Below are 25,969 nucleotides of genomic sequence, written 5' to 3'. Positions count from 1 at the left end.
CGACGGATGCTTTAAGGATCAAATAAGACAGAGCCCATACAAAAGCTTCAGTGCGGCTTGTCATGGTGGTGGTGGTGGGGGGTCCTCGGCACCTGTGAGCGTTCTCCTTAGTCTCACTCCTGTCCTCCCTGGCCAGCGCCAGCTTCCTGACACCGCCCCCCCAACACACACCCATGCCCCGGCCCTCGTGCTTTTTCTGGGGCTCCCTCCCTGGTGACCCGGAGTAGAGTGCTGGGGGAAGAGGAGAATTAAAAGGATAGGTTTTCAGAGAGGAAATTAGAGGCTCATTTTTCTTCCTCCTGTGTTTGCTGACACTAAAAATAAAACAAGAGCCTCCTCAGTGGGTCTCTCCCAGGTGGCTGGCGTTTCCGGGGCCGCGGTTCTGGGCTAGTGGCTCACCAAGCACCCTCACAAGGAGGCATTCTGCAGCAGCCGGGCGATGACTTTGAAAGTATCTTGTCTGGCTTCCCGAAGGAGCCAGATGAGACAGGCGGTCTGACTCACTGCCTAAAAAACGTCTGCCTCATTCAGAAAGGGGCTTATGTTACCATGTTTACCGACTGGAAAGACTGAGGAGAAACACGTTTATGGTTCGTTGTCTAAACAGAATTCAGACAGGAGTCCCCAGACAGACTCTTGTAGGGCGGACCGTGGCCCACCCCTCTGGCCTCCTGCAGACCTGGTTTAAAATTCTTCCCCTGCTCTTTAGATTTTCCTACCCAGAAACAGCTGCCAAGGGCTCCACTCGAAAGAAACTGTTTGGAAATGTGCTTGACACAATGGATGGATGGATGGATGGATGGATGGATGGATGGATGGATGGATGGATGGATTGTGATACGAGCAGTACAAGCCCCCAATAAAATGATTTTTAAAAAAGAAAGAACCAGCTGGTTTGGAGACTCTCAATTTAAACTAGCTTCTGTCCTGGAGCCTCTGATTGATGATGAAAAGTAGACAGCACCTGGGGCTACATCTTGTTCCCAATGGGAAGGATGGAGAACCTGGGAGCACCCCACCTCCCCACCCCCAGACTTCTCCATGATGCCCCAAGAGACACAGGCTGGATGCTGGGAAGATGGGAGAAAGCATCCTGACTGTGAAGACGTCTTTCCCTTTTTTTAGCCTAAAAGGAGGAGGCTTGATTAGAGTCCCCAAACCAAACTCATGCCATTGTGTTGATGCCAACTCTCAGGGCAGAATGGCCCCTGTGGGTTTCCGAGACTGTAAATCTCCATGAGAAGAGAAAGCCTCATCTTTCTCCCAAGGAGAGGCGAATGGTTTCGAACTGCTGGCCTTGTGGATCCCAGCCCAACGTGTAACCACACTGCCACCAGGGCTCAAGGCATAGACCCAGCCATTCAGCCTTGGAGAGAAATTCCAGAATGCTCATAAGAGAACTGGATACCCAAGACCCTAGTGAGGTACCTAGCTTTTACTGGCTCCAGTCACAAGGCTGAGATGGGTGCATCCCAGTTCCTGGGTGAAGGAAGCAGGAGACCCCCAAGATCACAGCTGGTTGACAGCCATGCAGATGTTGCTATTTTAAGAGATGACGCTAGTCCAGGCAGGAGCGGTTGCGTGACAGAACAAGCTAGTTCTGAGAAAGATGGAAGGCTCTGTTTGTTTTTATCGTAGGTCTTTGAGAGCCTAAATGAAACATTCAACCAGAATCCGTGAACTTTGTGCCCAAGACCCTTTGCTTCTCTCTCTTTCCCCTCAGAGTCCCTGGGCGGTGCAAGCGGTGACAGTGCTCATCAACTTAGTGGGAGGTGGGAGGTTCAAGTCCAGCCCGGGTGCCTTCGAAGAAAGGTCTGGCATCTAGTTTGGGGAAACCAGCCATTGCACGCAGCACCGTGGGGCTCAGGTCTGACACGTATGGGGCTGCCAGGGGTCCAACTTGACTTGATGGAGCCTGGTCAGTCTTTGAGAAATCTGTCCCCTAATCTGTCTCACACTTGGGTTGAGACCTCCAGAATGGAGCCAGAGCCAGCACCCTGCTGAGCCCGAGAAGGCGTGCATGCTCTGGAGCTTGTCCAGACAACACTCAATCCAGGGTCCAGTCCCAGGGGACCCAGCCATACAGGGCCAGGGCTCCTCGGCTCGCACTGCCCGACAGTCCCACGTGTGAGCGGCGGCCCCCGGGGAGGAACACAGCTCCACGGGTGTGATGAAAACAGAGCCTCCCTCACATCTGCAGGGCTTGTCCCCACCCTCCCAGGACCAGAGGACTGCTCAGCACATGGGGAGTCAGGGCGGAGCGAGCAGAAGTCTCCCTTTGCAGCGGAGTGGCATCTTTCTGTAGCTCAGAGGGAAGCTGCTACCCTGGCTCCACCTCTCTGCTCCTTCAGCTCCCATATCTCACCCAGGACTTCCACGGAGGGGCAGGCACAGTCTCTGCAGCCCCGCAGGCAGGAATACCCCAGACCCTAGGGAGGTACCTAGTCAAAGGCTGTGCTGGGTGCATCCCAGCCTCTGGGTGAAGGGAACAGGGGGGCCCCAAGATCCTCAGCCAAGGGCCACCAGGCCCACGGAAGACCATGTCTCTGGGAGTGAGAGGATATGCTGGCTCTCTTTCTAGTTGTCAGGGAAACTCCCGGTGTCCATCTTTGTGTTTCATCTTGGTGCTCTCAAAGAACGCAGCTCGTTGGCCCATTGCTGGGTGAACTCAATCGGAAGTGAGCGTCCCCCATGCATACTATCTGGAGCCAGTGGTTCTCAGTTTGGACTCCACACATGGGCTTCAGAGTGCAGCACAGCTCCGGAATTCATATGTGACGTCTTCTAAACGTTGTTTCTTTTCCCACAGAGGGGAGGAAGGACCAGCTCTCCTCTGGCTCCAAAAGGGACTCCCAGAGGTTTGAGGCCAGAGCCCTGTTGCAAAGGCCCCCCTCAAAGCCAGGAGAAGTCTCTCGCCTTTGGTCCTCTTACCCTTGGCTGGCCTGGCCATGGTTTCCTGGGATGTGGCCCCGGCCGGGGAAGGGACAGGGGCTTAGCCATTTTGCCTCCTACTCATCCCCCCCCCACCCCGCCAGCCATCGACTGGCACATGTGCAAGTCAAGGAAGGACCAGACCACAGAGAGGGTGGGGAGGAGCACCCCCAGAGCTCCAGACCAGAAAAAGCACTTCAATGATGTCACCATGTGACTATTCTTAGAGGACTGAAGGATTCCTTGGTGAGGCCATAAGTATATGTCCCCAGTAATCTCTGGGTGGACCACCATATGGAGGGCCGAGATGCAATTTCCTTCTACTTATAGACCCTGGGCAGCGTCAGCCTCTGCAGATGCGGGCGTCCACCCAGATGACCTACAGGAGGTCAGTCCCGGTACACTTAGTTCATTCTTGGGCTCGCAGCTGGGGGGTGGGGGGGTACCGACACGCTTCTTTCTATCTTAAGGCCCCGCAGTCTTTGGCTAAATTCAGACGTTCAGAAAACGCAGATAAAATTGTATAGGAAAAACAGCTTCTTTAGGGTATATCTGGGTCTCTTCATCGGAAACAGGTTGAACAACTGTATCCCCCTCACTGATTGGAATATGACAAGGATCCACATTGTGTCCTGCAGAAGCTGGAGACGGCTTTCCCGTTGGGAGTCGGCAGAGATAAGGGAAAGAAAGTCCTTCGGAGTCAGGCAGGCCCAAGCCGAGATCCCCGCTGTTGACTCTGTATTATCCCGGGACAGTTGCAGAAACCTCGAGCCTCCAATTCCGTCGCTGTGAAGCGAGGGTTAGTGCATGTGTCTGCACTTTGAAGCGGCTTGGTCAGTGCTGGTTCCTCGGCCCCTAACAGGGGTCGCATCACAGTTTGGAGCTGGATGGAAGATTCAAGACCTGCACACTCGGGGAGCCTGGTAACCAGCAGGCTGAGATGCATAGTTCTGTAGGGGGGCCTGGGAGTCAACATTTCTCCGGAGAGACCGAGCCTGCTGTCCCTCAGAACTCACTCATGGATTCTGGAATCTGGTACAAACCGGTGCTTGGTTTTCTTCAGGAGCTCTCTGTGGCACTGACAGGGAGCCACCAAGCCCAGGCCTCTGGGTTGAATAACAGAGGTGCCCCTCCCTTCCTTTCCCATCCAGCAGGTTTGCTTCTATGCCCTCTACCTGCCCAGCTCAGGCCTCAGCAGAAGCGTGTGACCAGGCATGGGTATCGGGCTCTGGATGAGTTAAGAATCAAGGATACACAACACACACACACACACACACACGCACGCGCGCACGCCTGCATGCTAGGATACCACTCTGTTGCTGTGCAGAATTTACAGCCCTGGGGCCAGCTCCACCCACTGGCAGAGCTGACAGGGACACCAGGTGTGTCCCAGGCGATGTGACCTGACTGGCTGGCAGACGGGGCCGGTTAAGAGACAAGTTGGGTTTAGAGAATAGGTCTTGTGACTCTTGTCTTCTTACAGGTCTTAAAGTTTGTACTGCGGTTTAAGCTACATTTAAAAATAAACTGCATGGCCAACAGCCACAGATCCCCAGAGCACCCTCCCGAGCGCGCCCAGGGACCCTGGCTGTGGGCACATCTTGGCAAAGGCTGAGTGTAAGCCAGGAAAGGGCCTTTGCAGCGGGGAGGGGGTGGGAAGAGCTCACAACAGAGTGATTTCCAGATGGGAGGGGTGCGGGAGGCAAGAGCAGGGCTGGACCAGGTGAGGCAGGCCTGATGGATGGGCACTTCAAAATCACGCACACTGCTATGGAGCTGATTCCAACTCATACTGCTGACCATGAGGTTAGCAGTCCAGCACCAAACCCCCTCTGCTGGGTGCCCCCCAGCTCTCTCGAACCCCCTTTCTGTGGCCCTGCTGGATGTTGGCTGGACACCTGGGACAGTAGACGGAGACTCACCTGTGGCAGTCGTGCCAGATCCAGGCATGGCGGCCGTTCTTGGGTCGGAAGTCGGCCTGGCCGTTGTTGTGGATCTGGGAGGAGAAGCGGAGGAGGCGGCGGTAGCCCGTGGTGGGGTTGGTGTGGGCGGCTGAGGCCGCCAGGCAGTTCTCCTCCAGGGCACACTGCAGCATAACCATGGGCCGGTCTTCCAAGTAGGTGGTCTGCTGGACCATCTCGGCGTTGAGGACCAGGTCAGGGGCCGCTGGGGAGGGGCAGGCAGGGTGATGAACGAGGCCAGGAGCCCTCACTTCCGATTCCTGCCAGTCACCCACCCCTTCTGGAACGGACTATAGTTCTCCTCCAGGTTACTGGCTCTCTTGAGTCCCTGGCCCAAATTAAGCCGGCCATTCTCCGGTGTCCTTGTCACACCTCTCCACGACCAGCCCAGTTGTGGAATCTGAGCGAGGGGTCACAAGAGTCTGCGTGATTGCCCCTGACCTCCAAGTGGCTTAAACTTCAGATGTCCAGGATGACAGACAACCTCCACGTGCTACTCAAGAGTGCACGCAGTTGCTAACTCATTCTGATCCTCCAGACCACAGTCAATTTGTTGTCTAAGGTGTGCACCACTTATGGTCATGGACACTGCTCCCTTTCAAAGATGGCAGGGCCTATGTCCTGGTTAACCAACACCAATTTCATGGTAATGTATCACAGCTGAGTCATAGCCCCACCCTGTGGTGTCTGATTATGGATACTATTCTTTTATCGTCTTTTGTGGCTACAGCTAAGATAAGCAGCCTGTAGTAAATTTGGGCGTATAACTTTATTTCTTTAAAATTCCTTTCAGTAAGTGACATGGCTGGGGCACTGGGTGGCCTCTTTCTGCTCATTGCCACACTGTCCCCTGCACAGGCTTCTTTGGTGGGGGAGTAAGGTGTCACTTGCTCGCTGAAGGATGAACAGCAATTGGGGCAAGTTGATAAGGCCAAGCCTTTCATCAGGGGCATTGGTGGCACACAGAGTTAAGCATTTGGCCCCTAACCTAAAAGTTGGCCATTGGAACTCCTCAGCCACTCTGCGGGACAAAGATGTGGCAGTCTGCTTCCGAGTAGGTTACACCTCTGGACACCCAGTGGGGCAGCTTTGTTCTTGTTTATGGGGGTTACTTTGAGCTGGAATGGACTTGCGGCAATAGTTTTTGGCTTAGAAACACACACACACCACTATTACTACTACTACTACTACTACTACCACGACCCCATCCCAGTTCATGGAGGGAGCATTCCAAGCAGAACAGGTAGCCTGGGCCAGGGGTCTACGGTGTGGACGAGGATGGACGCATGTGTGGTCACCAAGCAGAGGAGAGTCAGGGGTGGGAGACCAGGACAGCACGAGCCTTGGGGACACCAGACCAAGCAGTCGTGTGCGTGGGAGAGCCTAGTGTTTAGTCTGGCATGAAACTGGAGAAGCAACCGAGGGGGTGGGGCCGCAGGGAGGGCCCTTGGCCGTAGTCTCCCTGTAGATGGCAGCCAAGTGGTCACAGGCAGTGAGTGAGGGTGGGGTGGAAGGCAGCCAAGACAACACTGACAGATGTAAACCAAGTGACTGTGGTGGGAGATGAGGGAGAGAAAGAGAGCGATCAAGACAGACTTGCAGGCTGCTGGCGCGTATGATTGCTCGGAAGAGAAAAAGTGAGATCGCGAGGGAAGGTGCTTTCCCTTCTCGCTCTCCAGAGTGCATTGAGTCATAGGAAGTCAAGAGCCGTGAGCTGCCTCCTGCAGACACGCTCGGGATGGCTGCAATCTAAGCCGCACACGCGTGGCAAGGGTCCATAGCACTTTGTGGGTCTGCCCCAGGGACGCAGAAGGCACACACGGCTCCGGCTAAGTCAATCCCCATTCTCTGTGAGGCCACCTGTGCAGTGGAGAGCAGCTACCGGTTTGTTCAACCTGTGACCTTTCAGAAACATGACCAGGCCTCACTGCCACTGCCTCATAGTGACCCCAGAGGGCAAGGCCCAACTGCCCCTGTGGGTTTCTCAGACTGTAACTCATGTGGAAGCAGAACGCCTCATCTTTCTGCCACCGGACTCTATACCAAAACCACACTGCCATAGAGCCTACTCTGACTCAGTGACCCTATAGGACAGTGCCCCTGTGAGATTCTGAGAGTGTAACTCGCTCTGGGAGTAGAAAGCCCCATAGTTCTTCCAGGGAGCAGCTAGTGGGTTTGAACTACTGACTTTGCAAGTAGCAGCCCAACTCGTAGCCACGACACCACCAGGGCTCCTCCTAGGGCCCTACGGAATTAAAAGCCCAAATCAGCCTTTCTCCTGTCTCTCTTTAAACCCCGCCCACCAATAACTATCCTTCAACATCTGCGCTTAATTTATGCTCCCTTGAACGTTGTTTAAGTTCACATGATCTTATTTACTTATCTTGGAAAGGATGGGGTACTGCAAACATAAGTTAATCATTAAAGCAGAGACCCCCTCCCCCCACTAAGGGTGTGACCTCATTTTGCCTGCTTGCTGCCAGCCCCAGGGGGTGTCTCCCAACGAGGCTGCTGCTAGGAGTGGAGCATCTTGCTTTCCAGGCCTTAGGCTGTCTGAGTCTCGAAGGAGAAGGGGTTGGTGGGAGGGCTGAAAGGACTGAGCTCCTGCAGGTCTCACCAGCTCCGTGGTGGCCAATGGCAGCACATCAGTGTGGCTTAGGCACTGGCATATATCCATCGTTGCATTTCATTTCCAGGTTTTCGAACAAACAAATAAAAAACCGACTCTAGACCCTAACAGTTAACTACCGTAGCCAGTGTCAACTAATAGTGACAGGTACAGTCTCCATGTCCCCGGCCAGTTTCTGGGCTTGCTCTGCTTCCCAAGTGTGATTGCCAGGGATGGCTTTCCAAGGTCCTGGGCTGGGTGGGGAGATGGGGGTTATAGACTCTGGAGACTCCCAGGCCCACAAGGCTGGCCAGCTGGCACTCCCCTGGCTCCTCTGGGCATGAAGCTGCTGCTTCTGTGTCCTGGCTGGGATTTCCCCTTCTATCTTTTCCTTTTCTTTTGGGCTCTGAGGGAGTCCCCAAGAAGCTGCCCTGAGGGTATGGAAGGAGAAAGCAGGGGTAAGGGAGGTGGCTGATGCTGGCTGAGTCCCTTCCTCAGAAAGGTGCGGAAAAAGGCATTTGGATCCGTATTTAATTGATGAGAACAAAGAGTCCCCAGCCATCAAATGTGCCAAGGCTACTTAATAGTAAACGCTGGCTTGGGTGCTGAACCCTAAGTCTGCCAGACGCCCAAGTCCCTCCTCCCTCTTCACACTGCTCGGTGTCATCTGCAGGAGCTGGGTGGTTGGAAGGATGTGTCCAGTGGGGGAAGTTCTCTTCGTCCCTGACTCTTATCACATCATTAGAATTAATCTCTGATGTCTTCTTGGCCGGGATCCCTGGTGGTTCTGTGGGTCAAGTGCTGAGCTGCTAAGCACAAGGTCAGAGGTTCAAACCGATCAGGAGAAAAGACGAGACTATCTGTCCATGTATAAAGAGTCACAGTCCTGGAGACTCCAGCGAGTGATTCTACTCTGTCCTCCAGGGCCACTGTGAGTCAGAACAGACACTGCAGGAGTGAGTTTGGTCCACCCCACCCACACCCTTTTGCTCAGCTAGTGGGCAGAGCCTCGCAGGGTGAGACCGGTTCTCTCCTGGATCTTGGTGGGGAGGGTGGACTACTCGCCCCGGGAGCTCTTACTTTCTGAGCAGGCGACTCCAGCCCCGAACTGCACCCCGCCCTGGGGGCAGGCCACCTCCTCATCCTGGTGGCAGTGGGCCAGGGACAGCTCTGTGCCCGAACACTTCACTCCGCTCATGACCACTTTATTGGAGTAGATGTTCCCGTGCCAGTACCAGGTTTCCTGGAGGGAATCAACAAGAGAGACAGCCGGTATGTCAGCGTGCATTGCCACTTTCTCACCGACTTTATCCAATTGCAGCTTCATAAAAACGCCCAGGGTTTATGATCCTCATTTATCAGATGGAGGCAGCTGAGGCCCAGAGAGCTACTTACCCAAGTCACTGGTGGCAGTGAGAGAGACCCTAGCCATTGAGAAAAGACAGCTAAGGCTGCAAACAAGTGTTCCATGTTGAATGTCAGGATGGCAACCACCTGCCACCCCTGCAGCTGCTCCCCCATCCCCAGCCTAGAGCAGACATTACTAACTGATCAGAGCTTTGTCTCCTGTGAGCCCGAATGGAATTCAGACTCCTTCTCAACAGAGCACTCTGGGAAGACATTACCAATTGATCGTAACTGTCAGAAGAGAAGAAATCTATTTGCATGTGCCAGAAAGTTCGATGAGAGGTAGGCTAGCCTCCGGATTTAATTCTGAGGAGAGCAATTAGTATGATGGCTCAGCACAGAGGCTGAAGAGACCCCAAGTTGGTGAGACTAAGATTTATCGGAGCTCTTAAAATTGAGGTGCTTCAAGACACTGTTAGACTATGCTCTCACATTTCACAGAACTTCCCAGCCAAGGAAGGGGAAGAACAGAGTGGGGGGAACCAAGTGGCGAGCTGGGATGAGAGCACAGGTGTCTGTGCTCTGGGGGTGTCTCAGGCTTAGGGCACGAGGCAAGGTTCGGGTTTGAGAAGTCTTCCTGGGATCCTCAAAGGAGAGGGCATTAGAGCAGGAAGGCTTTGAGAGCACCTCACCCAACCCTTCACTCTCCCTCCCTCATCACACCTCCCTGCCAAGCAACCTAGAGCCTGGAATGGGGACAGGGCTTGTGGTCGATGGGAGGTTTGGGACTGACGTCAAGGCAGGCCTGTATCACCACCCAACGGATGGCTATTATCACACTGGGAGACACGTTGGTCAGTGCACTGCTGTCCAGTTGGTTCTGACTCACTGCCACCCTGCAGGACAGGGGAGACATGCCCCAGAGGGCTTCCAAGGTTGCGATCTCTACAGAAGCACATCTTTCTCCTCGGGCACAGCCATGGGCTTCAAATTTGCAACCTTTGTTTCGTAGCCTAGCATTTAACCACAGTGTACCCAAGAGTCCTCAGAATTATTCTTTAAAACAAAACGATACAAACCACGGCTGCCAAGCTGATTCAGACTCACAGGGACCCAAAGACAGAGGAGAATGACCTCTTAGAGAGGAATTCTAAGGCCGTCACTCTGCATGGATACAGACGGCCTCATCTTCCTCCTTAAGAATGGTTGGTAGGCTTGAGCTGCCAAACTTTTGGTTAGCAGTCCAATGCTCAACGGCCTCACCACCAGGGCTCCAAGAATTACCATACAACCCAGCAATTCCAGACCCAGGTTGGAATTTAAGGCAGGGACTGAACCAGATACTTCCACATCAATGTTATTTATTATTCTCAGTAATGGAAACAGCCCCAGTGTCCACCCACAGATGAGTGAGAACTTAAAGCATGGTGCAAGCATACAATAGAATATGATTCAGCCAGAATGAGCAATGCAGTTCTGATACATGTCATAGCATAGCTCAGCCTGGACAACATTATGCTGAGTGAAATGAGTCAGCTATATAGGGCCCCACAAAAGTTTATTGGGTATAATCAGAGCCTGGGAAAGGAGCCCTGGTAGCGTAGTGGTTACACATTGGGCTGCTAACCACAAGGTCAGCTGTTCAAAACCACCACCTGCTCCATGGGAGAAAGAGGAGGCTTTCTACTCCTGGAAAGTACTCAAAACCCACAGGGGCATCCTATACTGTCCTAGGAGTCCGAATCAACTTGAAGGCAGTACGTTTGGTTTGAAGGGCTGGGAGGAAGGGGAAGGGGGGAGGGAGAAACAGGAGTGATTGTTGAACCAGTACTGAGGTCTGTTTGGGTGATCAAAGGAAGCGCATTTGGGACTGGATAGTGCAGCGGTTCCTTTTATGCCAACTTGCACCTGGGGGGAAGTCTCGGGGTTGTCCAACTTACCCACCAAGTCACAGCCTGCTGCTGCCTCTGTGGGGGTGTGGCCTTGTTCCAAGAGAGACATCGGGAACTCCCCCACCCCCACCCCCTTGCCCATGCTGAGACTCTGTCCTGCCTCCAGGGGTGGCACCAGCTGGGCCATGGACCTGGAGAGAGGTTGGCCCCCTGCTATGTTTCCAGCGACCTTGGATCCAACGGACTTGGCACCCCTAGGCCTGGATCTCCTGGCTTCCCGCTTCCCCTGTCCATATCATCGGCCCGCAGCTCGGAGATGCTGATGAGGGCCCCAGCTAGCATCGGACCCACCGACTAGAGCTGGGAGGTCTTCCTGATATAAATATGCTTCTTAATGTAAAGCAAGTCCTTATCCCCAAGCTTATGTGAGTGTGGCTGCTTTGTTTCTCTCGACGACAATGTGGCTCAACACAGAGCTGCCATGGCTGCACCTCCGTGGCGGAGTAGGAGATGCCGAGTCATGGGCCACTTAAAATGGTTAAGGTGGCGATCTTTTTCTGTTTGCTTTTTACCACAATCAAAAAGGGGGAAAAATGTACATGAGAGTACTGCCTGTTCTAGAAAAACAAAATAGTAGTTCAGTGAAGGGGAAACAGAGGGCACATCAGGATGAGGCCTTCTCCAGGCAGGGCGAACTTCTGTACGTGCACTGGCAGGGCTCACAGTGGTCTGAGTCCAGCTCCTCATTCAGCCGAGCGGCGAGAGGGGGTGGGGTGTAGCCGGTCCCAGGGCTCAGAGCTGTAAGGAGCAGGGCTACAGCCACCTAAGATTCTTGGACTCTCCGCTCCAGTCCAGGGGACTTTGCTGTGTACCCCCAGGTGGGCTGGGTGGGCTTCATGGAAGAGGAAGCTGATTAAAGAGGAGCAGGGATGGGGAGTAGGCTGGGCAGGGGCTTCTCACCTGGAAGGCGTTACTGGCAAAGCCCAGGCCCAGCTGCCGGCACACCACCATGGCCTCCACGATGCCCCAGTTCTCTCCACACACTGTCCCCCACACCAGGGACCCATTTCTCTCCACCAGCACCTCCACCCGGCCCTCGTAGGGGTTACGGCCCCCATTCAGTCGCAGCTGTGAAAGGAACAGAAGACAGGGTCACCAAGAGGGGAGGAGGGTGTTGGGGGAGGAGATTCCCACCACGGTCCTGCTGGTTCTGATTTTGCCCAAGCTTCCGGTCAGATAGGCCGTCCCCCTCCTGCTGACCTGCGTTCAGACGGAGCGGTGCCATGTGCACTGGGACCTGAGGTCCGTTGGGTGTGAAGGCTGTTAAGAAGGATGCGCCGAGGGAGTCGGAGCAGGCTGGCTGGCAGTGAGTTTGGTTTAGGTTTGGCATCTTGCAGCCTGGAGCCCCGGTGGCACTGTTGGGTAAGTGCTGGACCCCCAGGCCAGCGATTCAGACCCACTGACTGCTCTGCAGGAGAATGATGAGGCTTTCTGCCCCTGTAAAGACTCACAGCCCTGGAAACCTTACACAGGGTCACGGTGAGTCAGAACCAACTCACTGGTAATGAGTTTGGTTGGGGGTTTGGTGTCATGTCGCCAAGGGGACCTCATCTGGTAACGTGCCCCTGTGGGCAAGGCCAACCCAGCAGAGGAGCCCATGCTGGCTTTCAGAAGCCTGTCTCGGGGAGGGAAGAAGTGTGTGTGTGTCACTGACTAGTCTCCTGTTCATTTGTCTTCCTTTCTCTCTAATGCAAAACACTGTCCTCCTCCCCAAATGCTGCCTGGCTTGTGCTTACGTGACCTGCAGACCTGCTATGGGATGTGGCTGCTCTGGGTCCTTGGAAAGGGCCCCTGCGAAGGGTGTCCCAGGTACCCCAGAGCTTTACACAGAGACTGAGCTGCAGTCAAACGGCAGGGCCTGTCCCGGCCCTCAGTGGGTGGCGTTCCCACATGCATGTCCCCTGTGTCAGACTGAGGACGGCAGGTGACAACGCCATGGATGGTGATCACAGGAGAGCAGAGCGCTTTCTGATCAGAGAACTTCATCACCTGCTGTTGAACTTCAGAGTGAGCCCCCCTGGGCCTTAACTGTTTGGGGCCTCAGTGAGTAGACCCACATTCAGGCTGCTCTGGGCACCCGGACCCCTCACCTTTTTCTGGAAGCCCATGGCTGGCACGTTGCATCTCACGCCCGCATCCTCCTCATGGCTGCAGCCCAGAGACTGGGCATTGAACTTGCATTCGATGATGGACTTCTCCTTCCCCGTGCACTCGATTTCATTCAGGTGGATGGGCCCGATCCCTGGTAAGGCAGAGTAGACGTGAGCTAGGAGAAACTCTGAAGGAATGTTCTGGAGTGGACAAGAAAGCCTCGTCCTTCCTCCTAATGTCCTGTCTTAAGACCGAGACCTCTTATCTCTGGGGAAGAGAAGATACTGGGTCACTGGCACAGAGTTCCTGACACGAAACTATTGGCTTTCCCCCACCCCCCTTCTTCTTACCATCACTTCTCTCATAAAAACAAAAACAGTTTGTTACTAACTTTCGGTCTGACCTTGGCCAAGCTACTCACAGAGGCAAGGGGTCCCACTAGAAACCATCTAAGGCTTAGAGGCCAGCACTTCCAGGCATCTAGGAATAGGAGCAGCATGACTGTAGCTGTCAGGGACCCCGTAGGAAGCAGATGACACCCCCTAATGAAATGATTTGAGTAGCGTTTACAAAGATTAAAAAAAAATAAGAGAGTTAGAAAATGAAAGCCAAGGTATGGGCATAAAGCAGAAAATGACCAAGGGCAGCATGGCTTACAGAGGTGGGCCACGGTGGGCACAGATGCCACCCGAGGCTTGTAGGTGGGGAAGGGCATGAAGGCTGTGTGGAGGGACCACCTGACGGAGGCTGGCATGGAGCCTGGGGGTGGGGGTGGGGGGGTGCAGGGGACCGTGGGTCCTGCAGCGAGAGTAGACACCCTGGCCTCTCTGGCTTTTCCGCCTCTAGCTTCCCACCAGTCCCTGACTGACCACATCCAGAATGCCTCCTGGGCCACAGGCGCTGCGACCAAGGGTGGAGTGTGGCCCTGGAAGGCCGGTGGCAGGCCTCCTGGAGGGCACGGTGGTGGAGGTGGAGCCTCCAGTCCAGGCGCGGCGATCACCAGAGGGAGGGTCGTACCGCTCAGGAGAGAGAATGCCAGGTCTGACCAACTTTCAGCTCCTATCCGGGCACACGATTAACTCCTCTCTCCAGCCCATGAGGATGGACCGGAGCCCGCCGTCTCCCATCTTCTGGAAACCCTGCTCTGTCGGCCATCTCCTGAGACTCACCCTTGACTCTTCTTTGGACCCTGCTGGCCTGCTCTAGGAGCCCCCATCTTTCTGATGCCCTACAAGGACTTCCACCAGCTGAACCCCAACCTGCTGTCCTGCTCTGCCTGCCCCTCCTTCAGTCACACTGGGCTCCTTTTGGCGCCTCTAGGCCCGGACAGCTCCTCTTCCCTCTTCTGACTCCCTGACTGCCACCTCTCCTGCAGGCTCAGCTTCCAGGCCTCTTCCTGGAGAAGGGTGGTTGCACTGCCTCACTGCACTGAGCCCTCTGCTTCACGCAGATCCAGGCGACCGGTTATTTGCTTAACATCTGTCTGGTTTCCCCACTAGGCTTGGAGGAGCCACCAAGGGATGGGACAAAGGTTCCCCTTTTGTATTCCCAACTGTTGTTGTTAGGTGCCATTGAGTCGGCTTTGACCCATAGCGACCCCAGTCCTGCGCCATCCTCACAATCTGTCTGAGCCACAGTGTCAAGCCACCTCGTCTAAGGCACTAGTTGGGAATATGAAGCTATGAAACCTTATGCCCAGCATCATATCCCCAACCTGACACTGCTATTGACTCTATTCCAACTCATGGCAATGCCCGTGTCTGAGTGGAGCTGCTCCACCGGGTTTTCAAAGGTTGATTTTTGGGGACGCAGAAGACCCGGCCTTCCTCCTGACACACCTCGGGTGAGTTCCAAGGGCTATCCTTGGGGATCAGAGTCAAGAAAGGTCTTAGTCACGGTGCCGCCCAGGCCCATAGGAAGTGTGAACAGTGCCCACATGCTGAATTCACTGAGGGCCTGTGCATGTCTGGAACGAGGCGGGCCTCTGGCTGCACGAGCCCAGTGCTCATGGGAGGCGGCGGCCCCTTACACAGAGACTTGTGAGGTCAGAGGACAAAGGGAAACAAAGGAGGGTGGGGTGCCTGATGGAGGGGCTTTGGGTCTGCCTGGGGACTTTTGGAGACATCTGTAATTAACTTCAGAAGTAGCCTGTAGGCATATTATTGAATTATTTCATTGGCAATAATAAGCCTTTTCTTGAATGACTATTGCTCACTTTGATAACTGGCTCCTAAAAAAAGGATCTAAAAAATTTTTTTAAAAAGCATCTCATGTTAGTATGAGCTAAGTTATCCATTTCCTTGGAAATTCATAAATAATGAAGTTTCAATTTCCTGGGAAATGTCTAAATGCCCTAACTTTATAAAAACACACAGCAACTATTTGTATGGGGAGCATCCTAAGATTCGGAATGGAAAAGGTGTTGATGAAATACAGACCTGACACTGCACGGAGGGGGCCCTGGAGACACTGTGTACTCAGCATCGGGCTGTTAACCGTGAGGTCAGTTGTTCCAGCCCACCAGACGCTCTGGGGGAGAAAGGTGTGGCAGTCTGCTTCTGTAAAGACTACAGCCTTGGAAAGCCCATGGGGCAGTTCGGCTCTGTCCTACAAGGTCACTGCCACTGGGACTGTCTCGTCGGACATGGATAACCAGCACTAGAGGCACCCAATGGCCACAGCACATGGCTTACACTGGGCATACCCGTGAACAGCAACCGCGGCCCTGGCCGTGTCAGCCCTGCCCGTGTCAGCGTCTCCCAGTGTCGAAGCGGGCTTGCTTGAGGATGCTGACCATGATGCTGGAGGCTGACCGCTGATTGGCCGTTTACTGTGTGCTGGATAACACTGAGCACCCTGTGTGTGTTTACTCTTACAATGCTCACAGCAGACCAGCAAAGTCAGGATGCTGAGGGCCAACGTTAAGCAACATGCCCCGTGGGGGTCAGACTCAAACCAGGCTGTAGTGTGAAGTTTCTGATGCTCATGCAGGAGAGAAAACCCTGATTGGGGGAAGAGTGGAAGCTTCGCCTGGGCACGGGCTGAGGAGCCTGGTCCCAGAGAAGGCCTCCATTCTCCTCCTTGCAGGATGCTCCCACTCCCTCCTGCCTCCTGGGATGCCTTCTTTCTGCCTTCAAGGAAAACTTCCAATCCCTCCTCCTCCGACGCTCAGCTCGGACAGACCTCAGTGCATCTAAACACCCACGGCATTTGCTCTTACTGCCTCTCACACACTGGGTCATGTGTTCAGCAGCCAGCCCGAGAATTCACTCAGCCTGCATCTCCTGGGAAGGAGTGCTGGTGGCGTAGTGGTTATGGGATGCCACCTCAAAGTCAGTAGTTTGAAACCACCAGCTGCCCCGAGGGAGAAAGACAAGGTTTTCTACTCCCATAAAGAGGTATAGGGGTAGTTCTGCCCTGTCGTATAGAGTCACTATGAGTCAGAATCACCTTGATGGCAGTGAGTTTGTATTCCCCCCCTCCCCCCGCATCTCCTCGGGGAGTGATGAGATCATTCTGAGCTCTAATTTCCTCCTCTGTAAAAGGCAACAACCACCATACTAATGCCTATCTTACTGGGTTAAGATGATAAGAAGTGAAGGAGGTAAAGTAGGTCAAGTACTGGCAGTTACTAGGGCCTCAGTGACTGGCAAGTAGTCTTACCAGTAGTATTTCTTCTATGTCATAATTTCCTTGCTAGCAGCCATTATCTTTGACTGTGGTTATTTCTTACTTCTTTCACTGGACTTGAGCTCCTGAAGAACAGAAGCCTTAACTATAAGTGCTTGTGGAATACACCAGGTGTCCACTTCAGAGCGCAGCCCTGATGGCATTCATCGATATTTGCTGGCGACTAGACTATACGTGACAGGAGTCCCTGGGCGGCACTGACAGTCAAACATCTGGCCACTAGTCAAAAGGTTGGCAGTTTGAGCCTATCCTGAGGCTCTTTGGAACACAGGTGATCTGCTTCTGGCAGCGCACAGCCTTGGAAACCCAAGGGAGAAGTTCTATTCTACTGCACAGACATGGGTGGCATGAGTCAGAACCTACACCATGGCAACCAAGAACAACAACAACAACACACTCTAGGAGGGGGCTGGGCAGAAGGAGAAAGGGGAACTAAAGCTCATAATGTGCTTTAGATGGCACCAAGCAATTGGTCAATCAAATTCTGGTCCAGTGTGGCTCTCTCAGAAACCTGGGAGCCAGGCCCCCCGAGGCAAGCCCCACTTATCTGAGGCACACGTACACACACACACACACGCACACACACACACACACATGCAGAGCATAGAGACAAGAGATACCATTTCTCACTGTACCACCACAGAGCTGAGGGCGCTGCACAGGGTGGGGGTGGTGCTGCAGACACTGGATGGGTGGGTGAGTAGGCTTACTGCCCGGTGGGCTCCTGGCTCTGAATTCGTGGCCAAGGTTTGACCTTCGGCACGCTTGACCTCCACTTTCCCCTCCTCCTCGGTTCTGGACCCCTCTGTATTGCTTCCCTTCACGATGCCCTCTCCACTTGCAGCCCGGCTTCACTCTCCCTCTGGAGACTAACCTCCCTGGACTTGGGGGGCCACACATCTTGGGGCAGAAGCAGGGTGCTGCGGGAGAAGTCGAAACCCAACCTTGGAGCGGTGCTGTGGGCTCTCTGGGTTGAGACCCATTAGTGGGTTAAACGATCAATGCAGCCGGTTCCAGTCATATTTTCAAAAGCACAGGAAATGTCCTCGTGTTTGCATGCTGTGAAGGCCAGCAGTGGCCAGCAGTGCGTTACGGCCCTTTTCTCTCAGGTTTATATATGCAGCAATTCTGTGGTGTGTGTTTCTTATTGTGGATTGCAGGCAAAAGGGATTTGACGCCCCTGCTCTTGGTCTGCCCCGTCCGTGCAGCGGGCACTGGGCACTAGTGAGCACTTGTGGCGAGTGTGAATTGTGATGTCTAATGACTGTCAAATGCACCCCGGATTCTGAAGATCAAGTATAAAACTGTCAATGACCACAGTCACCGTGTCTGTGGATGGGAATCAACCTCGGCGGGAATGCTGAAACGTGGGCAAATGACATACATTATTAAAATAGATTCAGTTTGTTTCCTTTGACCCCTTTCTTGGTGGCCAGTAGGAAATTTGAAGTGACGTGTGTGTAACTTGAAGATGTTTCCTGGAGTGGTGAGGCTTCTGTGCCGGGCATTCATTCGGTGACCCACCTTATTCAGAAATGCATTCGTTCACCGACCCATTCATTCCACACGAAATCAACATCTCTTGCACACATGTGCGGGGCACGGGGCTCAGGACAGGGGATGCAGGGAGAAAAAGGCTCAGGCCTGCCCTGGTGGAGTTCAGGCTCAGAGCAGGGGTGAGGGAGTGGATGCAGGAGCAAGCAGGTATCCAGATATGGACGTGATGTTCAGAGCAGCACCTGGCTCTGAGCTAGCCTCCATGCTGGTGAGAAGAGCGGGCCTCTGAGTGGACTACAGAAGGCTGGTGGTAGGCAGAGCCTGACCACTGACCAGCCATCCCACTTGACCGTAGAAACAGGCCTGGGAAGTTTCTCCAGGTCGCAGATCCAGTAGGTGGCAGGACCAGGACCAGGGCTCAGCATGGCGTCTCTCGGTCCTTTCCCTTTCTCTAATCCCTGGCTCCGAGTTTGGCCACTTGTTCCATTCATCAGCCAAGACGGAAGCAAGGACCTGCTCTGCTCTGCCACTTGACCTTGAACATGCTACTCCTTTCGCCTCCTGGAGGAGTGCCCTCCCGGCATGGCAGGACATACACATCACCCGTGGTTCTTTTAAGCATGGCATCAGAAAGGCCACATGCCTCTTTCACCCTATGGTCTACCGGCCTGACACTTTGGAAATCTTGGACTGCTCCAAGCAGGGAAATAATTAGGTCACAGAGAACACACCCAAGACAAATGGAATGTTTATGTCATCTAACCGCTTGTTTATGCCTCTGGATGAGCAATCTGTGTCCTGTGGGCCTTAAGAGAGCACCCCCTGGTCAGGGGCAAGGGCCGTGGGAACAGTCAAGATCCAGTAGGGCGCCCGGAGCTGCCTGGGACCAGGGGAGTGGGCTGCAATGTTGCCTAAGAGGATGGGGCTGAGTGCCGGATGCCCAGATCCGGGTGCACACGCAGGAAACTGTTGGGGTGATTTCAGGCAAGTTACCTGTTCCCTGGAGCCTCAAATTCCTCACCTGTTGGGCTAAGTGTCCCACAGCCTCTCCAGCAGGTAAACAAAGAGGCTTCCAAAAGTTCACGGACAAGACGGAGTCAAAAAGATCATGAAAGTTTTCCATGAGCTCTCTGGAAGCTGCCGGACCCCCAGAGGGTTCCAGGACTCCTCCCTCCTGCCCACTAGCTAGCAGGGCCTCTTTCCAGCCACAGGGAGCTGCTGACGAGCTGACCACAGCCGTCTGGGGCCTGAGTGTGTGGTGGAAAGAATCCACAATGGCCTCACCGGCTGAGCTCTGCTTCTCGTTCTCTGCAGTGGAGGTTCAGTTAAAAGCATGATTTGAGAGTCTTGTCCAGAAAACCACTGGAGGTGGTTGGCCAGGCCCTGCGGACAGGGGACTATTCTCAAAGCTGTGATCAGTGAGCTCACCACATTCCTTTCGGTGGGGTGATGGCTGCGTGGTGTTGATGGGGTGGAAACATCTCCCCACAGGACAGGGCACCCCCACCCTCTTCCGGGAGCCCTTGTTCCTCCCCCCACTCATCCTCTGCCAAGCACGCGCTGGCCCAGCTTCCACGGCGGCCTGACCCCTGCTGGTCGGCACTGGCAATGTCCTGGCAACGACTGTGATCCCTGATTGCTCTCACCCAGTGTTCCAGAGGAGGGCCGGCACCCGCTGCCTTAAGGACAGAAGGCTGGGCAGTCAGACAGCCCCAGACCTAGCCGGGCAGCAGGGAACTGTGTGTTCTGCTGTAGTCTCGTGTTTACGTGGTTCTTTCTATCAAGGAACGTCCAACTTGAAAGCCTGGTACACTTTTGTTATTTGCTCCGATGGGGGGGGGGGGGAATTGCTCAGGACACTTAATAAAAACCAGGCTTCTTTTCATGAGCATCTCATGAGCGGCAGACGCAGTGCCAGGCTTTCCCCTCCCCCCATCTGGTACTGGGTGTGGGGAATGGGAGGGGTTTCCGTGGAGTGGTACCAGTGTGGAAAAGGCAGGAGGAGAGTGTTCGAGAATTTCTCTCTGCAGGGATGGTTCACAGCCGGATACATCTGGAGGCTTTGTCTAGGAGGGAGGGCTATCAGAGCCTGGATTTCTCAGGATGGCAGTGGCGGGCCTTGGGCAAGGCACTGGGGGACCTATATTAGAGGACTAATTTGCCACTGATGTGTTCTTGAATCCCCGGGTGTCATACATGGTTTGGTGCTTGGTTATTATCTGAAAGGCTGATGGTTCAAATGCACTCAGAGGTGCCTCAGAAGAAAGGCCTGGCAATCTTCTTCTGGCTGCCTGGCTGATACAGTTCTACTCTAACACACGCGGGTCTGCCACAAATCAGGACTGACTGGATAGCAACTTCCTTCCTCCCTCCCTCCCGTCTTTCCTTCCTCCATATGTTTTCTCACCTTGATCAATTTACTTCTTCTCCGGGCCTCAGTGCCTAAATCTACACAGTGGGGTCTGAGTGCACTCCGGGGGGGGGGGAATTCTTGAACAGCGGAGGGGCTGGAAGAGCAGGGGGCCGAGGAAGCACTCGCCATGCCGCGTGGGCAAGGCCCCAGAGACCAGGCTCCTCAGGCTGCCGTTGCCCACAATGGGCGAGGGCTGCGCGCTGCTTACCTTGGCCCAGCCTGGAGCCGGTGAGGGCCTCTCTGGCACTCCCGAAGCCCAGCTCCCGGCAGACGATGCTGGCAGACACCAGGTCCCACTTGTCGTCGCAGATGGTGCCCCACTCTCCATTCTTCAGCACCTCCACACGGCCCTCCCCGACATTGGCCCCGCCTCGCAGCCGCACCAGGGGTTGCTGGGGAGACACACGTCCAGGTGAGCGGAGAAGCCGGTGCCCAGGTCCACTCGACCTCACCCCTCCCCAGCCCAGACACGCGGTCTAGGAGCTTGGACTGCATTTGGCGTGTGTGCGAGAGCACACTTGCACGTGTGAACGTGAGGGTGCTGTGCTCCCTCACTCTGGTACAAGCCTCCTTTGGAGCCCTTCCATGGGGCTGGAGCGCTGGCGAGCCCACCAGGGACTCTCGGCCATTTGTCATCAGCCAATTGCTTGCTTTCTTCTCTCCTTACTCCATCCCAGCCTGACATCCAGGACCCTATCGTCAGGACTTCTCACCACTCCCCAGAACTTCAAGCTCTGAAGCCTCCACCCCAGCAGCCCCAAGAGTCCAGCTGCCATTGTCATCCTGTCTGGCTTGTCATCTCGTCCTGAGGGGCAGCCTGCTGGGAAGGCTCCTCGGTACGAAACAGATTCCGGGATCCTGCTTTGCACACCAGTGAAAGGCAGGCGGGCAGTGTGCAATGGGCGATGAAGCACTGGCAAGTGAAACCTTAGCAGAGCTCATAAGGCCGTAGCTCAGAGACTAGAGTTTGCAGGCGGTGAGGAGCCTCATATTGGTTAAGACTCACGACAGTTCTAGAGCTGGGTCCATGCACAGCCCCGTCCCTGGCCTCCCCTATTTCTACCTTCCAGTGGCACTCCTGATGCCGGGGGAGACCACCCCTCCACCCTCCAGATAGCCAGAAGGGGTTGGGGAGGACAGCTTCCTTACTCAACCCTGCTCACAGGCAGCCAGGAACCTGGATCACCTAACAAGATGGATTTAATTGTTCCGGAGGAAGAAAGAAACACTCTCCGCCAGCTTGCTGAGCCCACTGGATCCCTTCTTACCAGAGGAGAGCTGAGCCACTTGACCACCTGCCCACACGATGTGGTCTTCCAGTGTGAACCTCACGGCCAGAGTACTGCTAACGCTTGGGAAGGAGGACTGTTTGACAATCAGACAGGAGGCACGCTCTGCTCTGGCTATGCAGCCCCCAGCCCCTTGACTGGCCTGATGGGAGGTGGTACTTTCCAAGCATCTATGCACCCCAGCTACCTTGGGGGTGGAGGCATTAAGAACCTTCAGCTGAGGTTCCTGCTCTGACACCTCTCTCCCCTACCAACAGGGCCTCACACCTGGCCTGCTGGCTGGCCCTGCAGGTTGGAACTGGACATCACCGAGATTCACCAGACCCCAGGGAATGCTCTGACCTGGTACCAGGGGGCCAAAGAGGGACAGGGGTGGGCGAAAAACACCCCATGGCTTCAGACATCGTCCATCTATCTCTGAAAAAAAAAACAAAAAACCAGGAGACAAGTAACCTCCGTCCCTTCCTGCAGACAGACAGCTGGAGGCCAGGCCCCCTTCCCACCAGAGCTTGACCCAGGCTGACTGGAGGCTGAGCATCTGTACCCCAGCCAGCCCTGCAGTGGCTACGCAGCGAGTCAGCTGGCCCCGGGAAGGGGAGACAGGGAAACTGCCACAGGCTCCTCTTCTCCCGCTTCGTCCTTTAGTGGTTCGGTCTGAACTTGATTCCTTTGCTTTAAACCACACATTAGAAGAATTCCAAAACAGTAAAACCTGGCATTCTAGGTGACCAACCAGGGCAGCTCAGCGGCTCGGGCTGAAGCCGAGGAAAAGGCTGGAGCCTTCAAGTCACACAGCATGGGGAAAGGGCTACAGGTGGCCACAGAAGAATGCTGTCCCACTTTGCCTGTGCTGTCTGGCTTGCACCCAGGTGGCAGTGAGACAGACGGTGCCTGCAGCCTTCCAGCTGGTTCCCACACCCTGCAGTTGATGGCGGGAACTGCGCCACTTGCTTTGGTCAAAATATCCCAGCCCAGCCTAGGCAGGGCGTCTGATCGGGGTGCCAACCTTTGCCCTGGGTTCCCTTTTTCCATTGGATGAGTGCTATCTCCTCATTTCCAAGAGCAGATCCTTGAGCTTGGACGGAGGCAGATACGAGAGTAGAGGGGAAAGGGAGGCAAAAGAAGACATGGGGGTGCTGCTTCCGCTAATCCAGGAAATGGAAACCCTCTGTGGAAGCTGCGCTCCCCAGTGGGGATTCTGCTGGCCCCACCCTCGCTCCCCCCACTCCACTGCCTAGACCTCTGTGTCTCTCATGCTTTTGGTCCTCGTGACTCGGACTCCAGGGTCCCATTCCTTCTCAGAGCTGACTTTGAACTCACCTTGCCAGGGGGGATTGCTAAGTACCAAGTCCCATCTGGCTTGGGAGAGCATCAGCCATCCACGATCAGATGATCAGACGTTCTCCGACCCTCCCCGCCCCCTTCCAGCACGCTCTCAGGCACCAGCCTTATAGCAGCCGTTTCTGCGGCTTACAGCCACAGCCAGCCTTTGGTGGGCACGTGGGGCGTGGGGGGAGAACAGGGGAAAGAAAAACTAACAGCCTCTTAATGGTGACAGAGCAAAGACATAAGAGTGCACGTCCAACCAACAGGGCTGGGCAAACTCCCTCTCCCTAGGGAGTCCGTAGAAATGGGGGTGTCAGTTGAGATGAGTGGATGCCTAGCGACCACAGGTACACCCACACACGTGAACCACGCACCCTTAGGCCCTTGTAAAGACACTCACATACAAAGGCGACAAAAGTGCATAAGTAGATTTTCATCATCTGTTTTGCTGAAAGCATAAAAAATTTTTGTTTTCTTTTCTAATCCTTTCTGTTACAGAAGAAACCCAAACCGGTTTCAAACACTTATAACTGATGTTAGGGGCTTTTGTGAGTTGTGCTATGTGGCCCTTAGCTCAGGTGTCTGTCAGCCCTACCCTAGCCCCTATTTTATTTAGTCTGGGTCAGCAGATAGCGCTGATGCTGCTGCCTCCTGAGGTGCTGGGTCCCTGGTCCCAGCTAGGAGGGAGCGTCTCCAAATTCCATTCTCTTCTGTGATTTGTCCACGGACTTTCAGAAGCCCCCGCAGTTTTGTCCTCCCCATAGGGGACTCCAGTCTCAGAGAGTGAGGAATTGAACAGGACAGGTGGGGATGCTGCTGACGTGCAGCAGGGCCAGGTGCCTGGGCAGACCAGACCCTCTGCTTTTCTGCCACTTGACCCTCTAGGGGTGGGCTCCCCTCGCTTTCTCAGGAGGGTCCCCTGAGCCCGCCCAGGTGCCAAGCGGCCTCAGGCCTGCCCCATTCTTACCTCTGGCTTGTAGGCTTTCCGGAATCTTGAAGGTCCATCCAGGTTGAAGGCCTGGCCAGGCACACAGCTCACGACGGCGGGCAGCCCATTCTCACAGGTGATGTTTTTCACGGGGTCCTTCGACACCCGGGCACCCAACTTGCAGCTGGAGATATGGGCCTCTGTGCCTGTGCAGTCCATGGAGAAGGGCCAGTAGCGCTGCTTCCTCCTGGCAGCAAACATCCTACAAAGGGGGTGAGGGAAGGAGGAAGGGGGCAGGTGACCAGGGCAGCATAGCACCCAGTCCTCATGCTTCCTAGGAGCTCATTCCAGGCCAGCCTGCACACTCTGGAGCTGGGCCTGCAGCCCTGAGCCCGCCCGCATTTCTTCTACAGGCACCTATGATGATTTCGTCTATGCTGGCATGACCAATGGTAGCTAGGGTGCCCTGTCCTGAGGCACCTTACAGTTCAGGCAAGAGGACAGCCCTCTGCCACCAAGCCCATTCTGACTCATTGCCACTCCATATAGGTGGACTTTTCAAGAGTGTGAATCTTTACAGGGGTGGAATCTTGTCTGTGAGTTTCTGAAACAGTAGCTCTTGATGGGAGTAAAGAGCCTCAGTTTTCTTCCTCGGAGCAGCTAGTGAGTTTGAACTGCTGACCTTGCAGTAAGCAGTCCAATGCCTAATTCAAAGGATCGTCAGAGCTCCTTAACAAACTCACTCACTGCCACCGAGTCAATGCTGACTATTAAGGATCCTACAGGACAGGGTAGAACTGGCACTTTGAGCTTCTGAGACTGTAACTGTGTATGGGAGTAGAAAGCTCTGTGGGGCAGCGGGTGGTTTTGAACTGTCAACCATGTGGACCCCAGCCCAGTGTATTGTAACAACTATGCCACCAGGGCTCTCCCATTAGAAAGTGAACGAATTACAATAACAAAAGTCTATCACTAGGAAATGCACAAAGGTATCTTTTCTATAAGAGAGGAAGGAAGGGAGGAATCCCTGGGGACCAGCTTGAGGGTGACTGCATGGAGAAGGGGCCTTGAGCTGGGCTTTGACTGGCAGAAGGACTTGGAAGGGAGAAGGGAGGCAGGGCACCATCCTCTCATGCTGTCCCAGCCCTCTGGGGCCTGTGCGCATGTCCCTGCTTGCAGAGCCCAGGGAGATCACCGTGAGGCTACGGGCACCATCGCTGCTAGTTGCCCTGCAGCAGCTTTACTCTGGCCCCACAGGCTGATACTCCCCAAATACCAAACTCCCTGCCATCCTTCCAGTCAATGCCGGCTCATAGCGGCCCTACAGGACAGAGTAAAACTTCCCCTACTCTTCTCTTCTCCCCAACAGTTTTATTGGTATTTAATGCACATACCATACAATTCAATAGTTCTATCGCATCAAGAAGAGTTGCGTAATCATCACCCCAATCCGTTTTAGAACATTTTCTTCATTCTTGTACTCATTGTGATTAGCTCCCCATTTCTCCCTCAACGTCCCCTGCCATCCCTCCCCCCAGGAACCCTTAATCCCATTACTGTCTCTATGGATGTGCCTACCCTGGGTTTCAAGTATAGAAAAGCAGCACAAACAACAAAAGAAGTAAGCAGAAGCGATTAAAAACGAGAAGAAATGTAAGGGAGATCCAGTTTTAACCCAACTGCATCTGCAGCAGTCCACTCTGAGGTGCGTTCTGCACTGCAGCCAGGCTGCTCACAGCCCTCGCTCAAGGTCAGAGGGGACTCACCAAGGGCTTCATGCACATGTAAACAAACAAACAAACAAAAAAACCATAGACGGAAACAGCTTTAGAATAGATCAAAAGGGAGATCAAATAAGATATTGATAATCAACTTTATAGCTTTCTGTCTGATAGCAGGTCTATTCACATCCCCTAACTAGGTAACTCTGTGTGAT

The 25,969-nt window shown here is 54.3% G+C and overlaps 1 protein-coding gene across 1 annotated transcript in view; it reads right to left on the bottom strand.

Moving 5' to 3' along the window:
* LOXL2 (lysyl oxidase like 2) overlaps window positions 1-25,969 on the bottom strand; it is a 110,158-nt gene that overhangs the window by 8,803 nt on the left and 75,386 nt on the right. The window contains exons 5-10 of the mRNA XM_075556504.1: window positions 24,073-24,295; window positions 20,699-20,882; window positions 12,890-13,041; window positions 11,700-11,867; window positions 8,581-8,743; window positions 4,854-5,097 (exon numbers count right to left, since the gene is read on the bottom strand). Of these exons, the coding sequence (XP_075412619.1) occupies window positions 4,854-5,097; window positions 8,581-8,743; window positions 11,700-11,867; window positions 12,890-13,041; window positions 20,699-20,882; window positions 24,073-24,295 (1,134 nt within the window). The remainder of the gene's footprint in view (window positions 1-4,853; window positions 5,098-8,580; window positions 8,744-11,699; window positions 11,868-12,889; window positions 13,042-20,698; window positions 20,883-24,072; window positions 24,296-25,969) is intronic.

The sequence above is a fragment of the Tenrec ecaudatus genome, chromosome 8 (genome assembly GCF_050624435.1).
Source record: "Tenrec ecaudatus isolate mTenEca1 chromosome 8, mTenEca1.hap1, whole genome shotgun sequence".
In the NCBI taxonomy this organism is placed as follows: Eukaryota; Metazoa; Chordata; class Mammalia; order Afrosoricida; family Tenrecidae; genus Tenrec; species Tenrec ecaudatus.
Note: the sequence above shows the minus strand (reverse complement) of the source record. Positions and strands in the feature narration are given on the sequence as shown.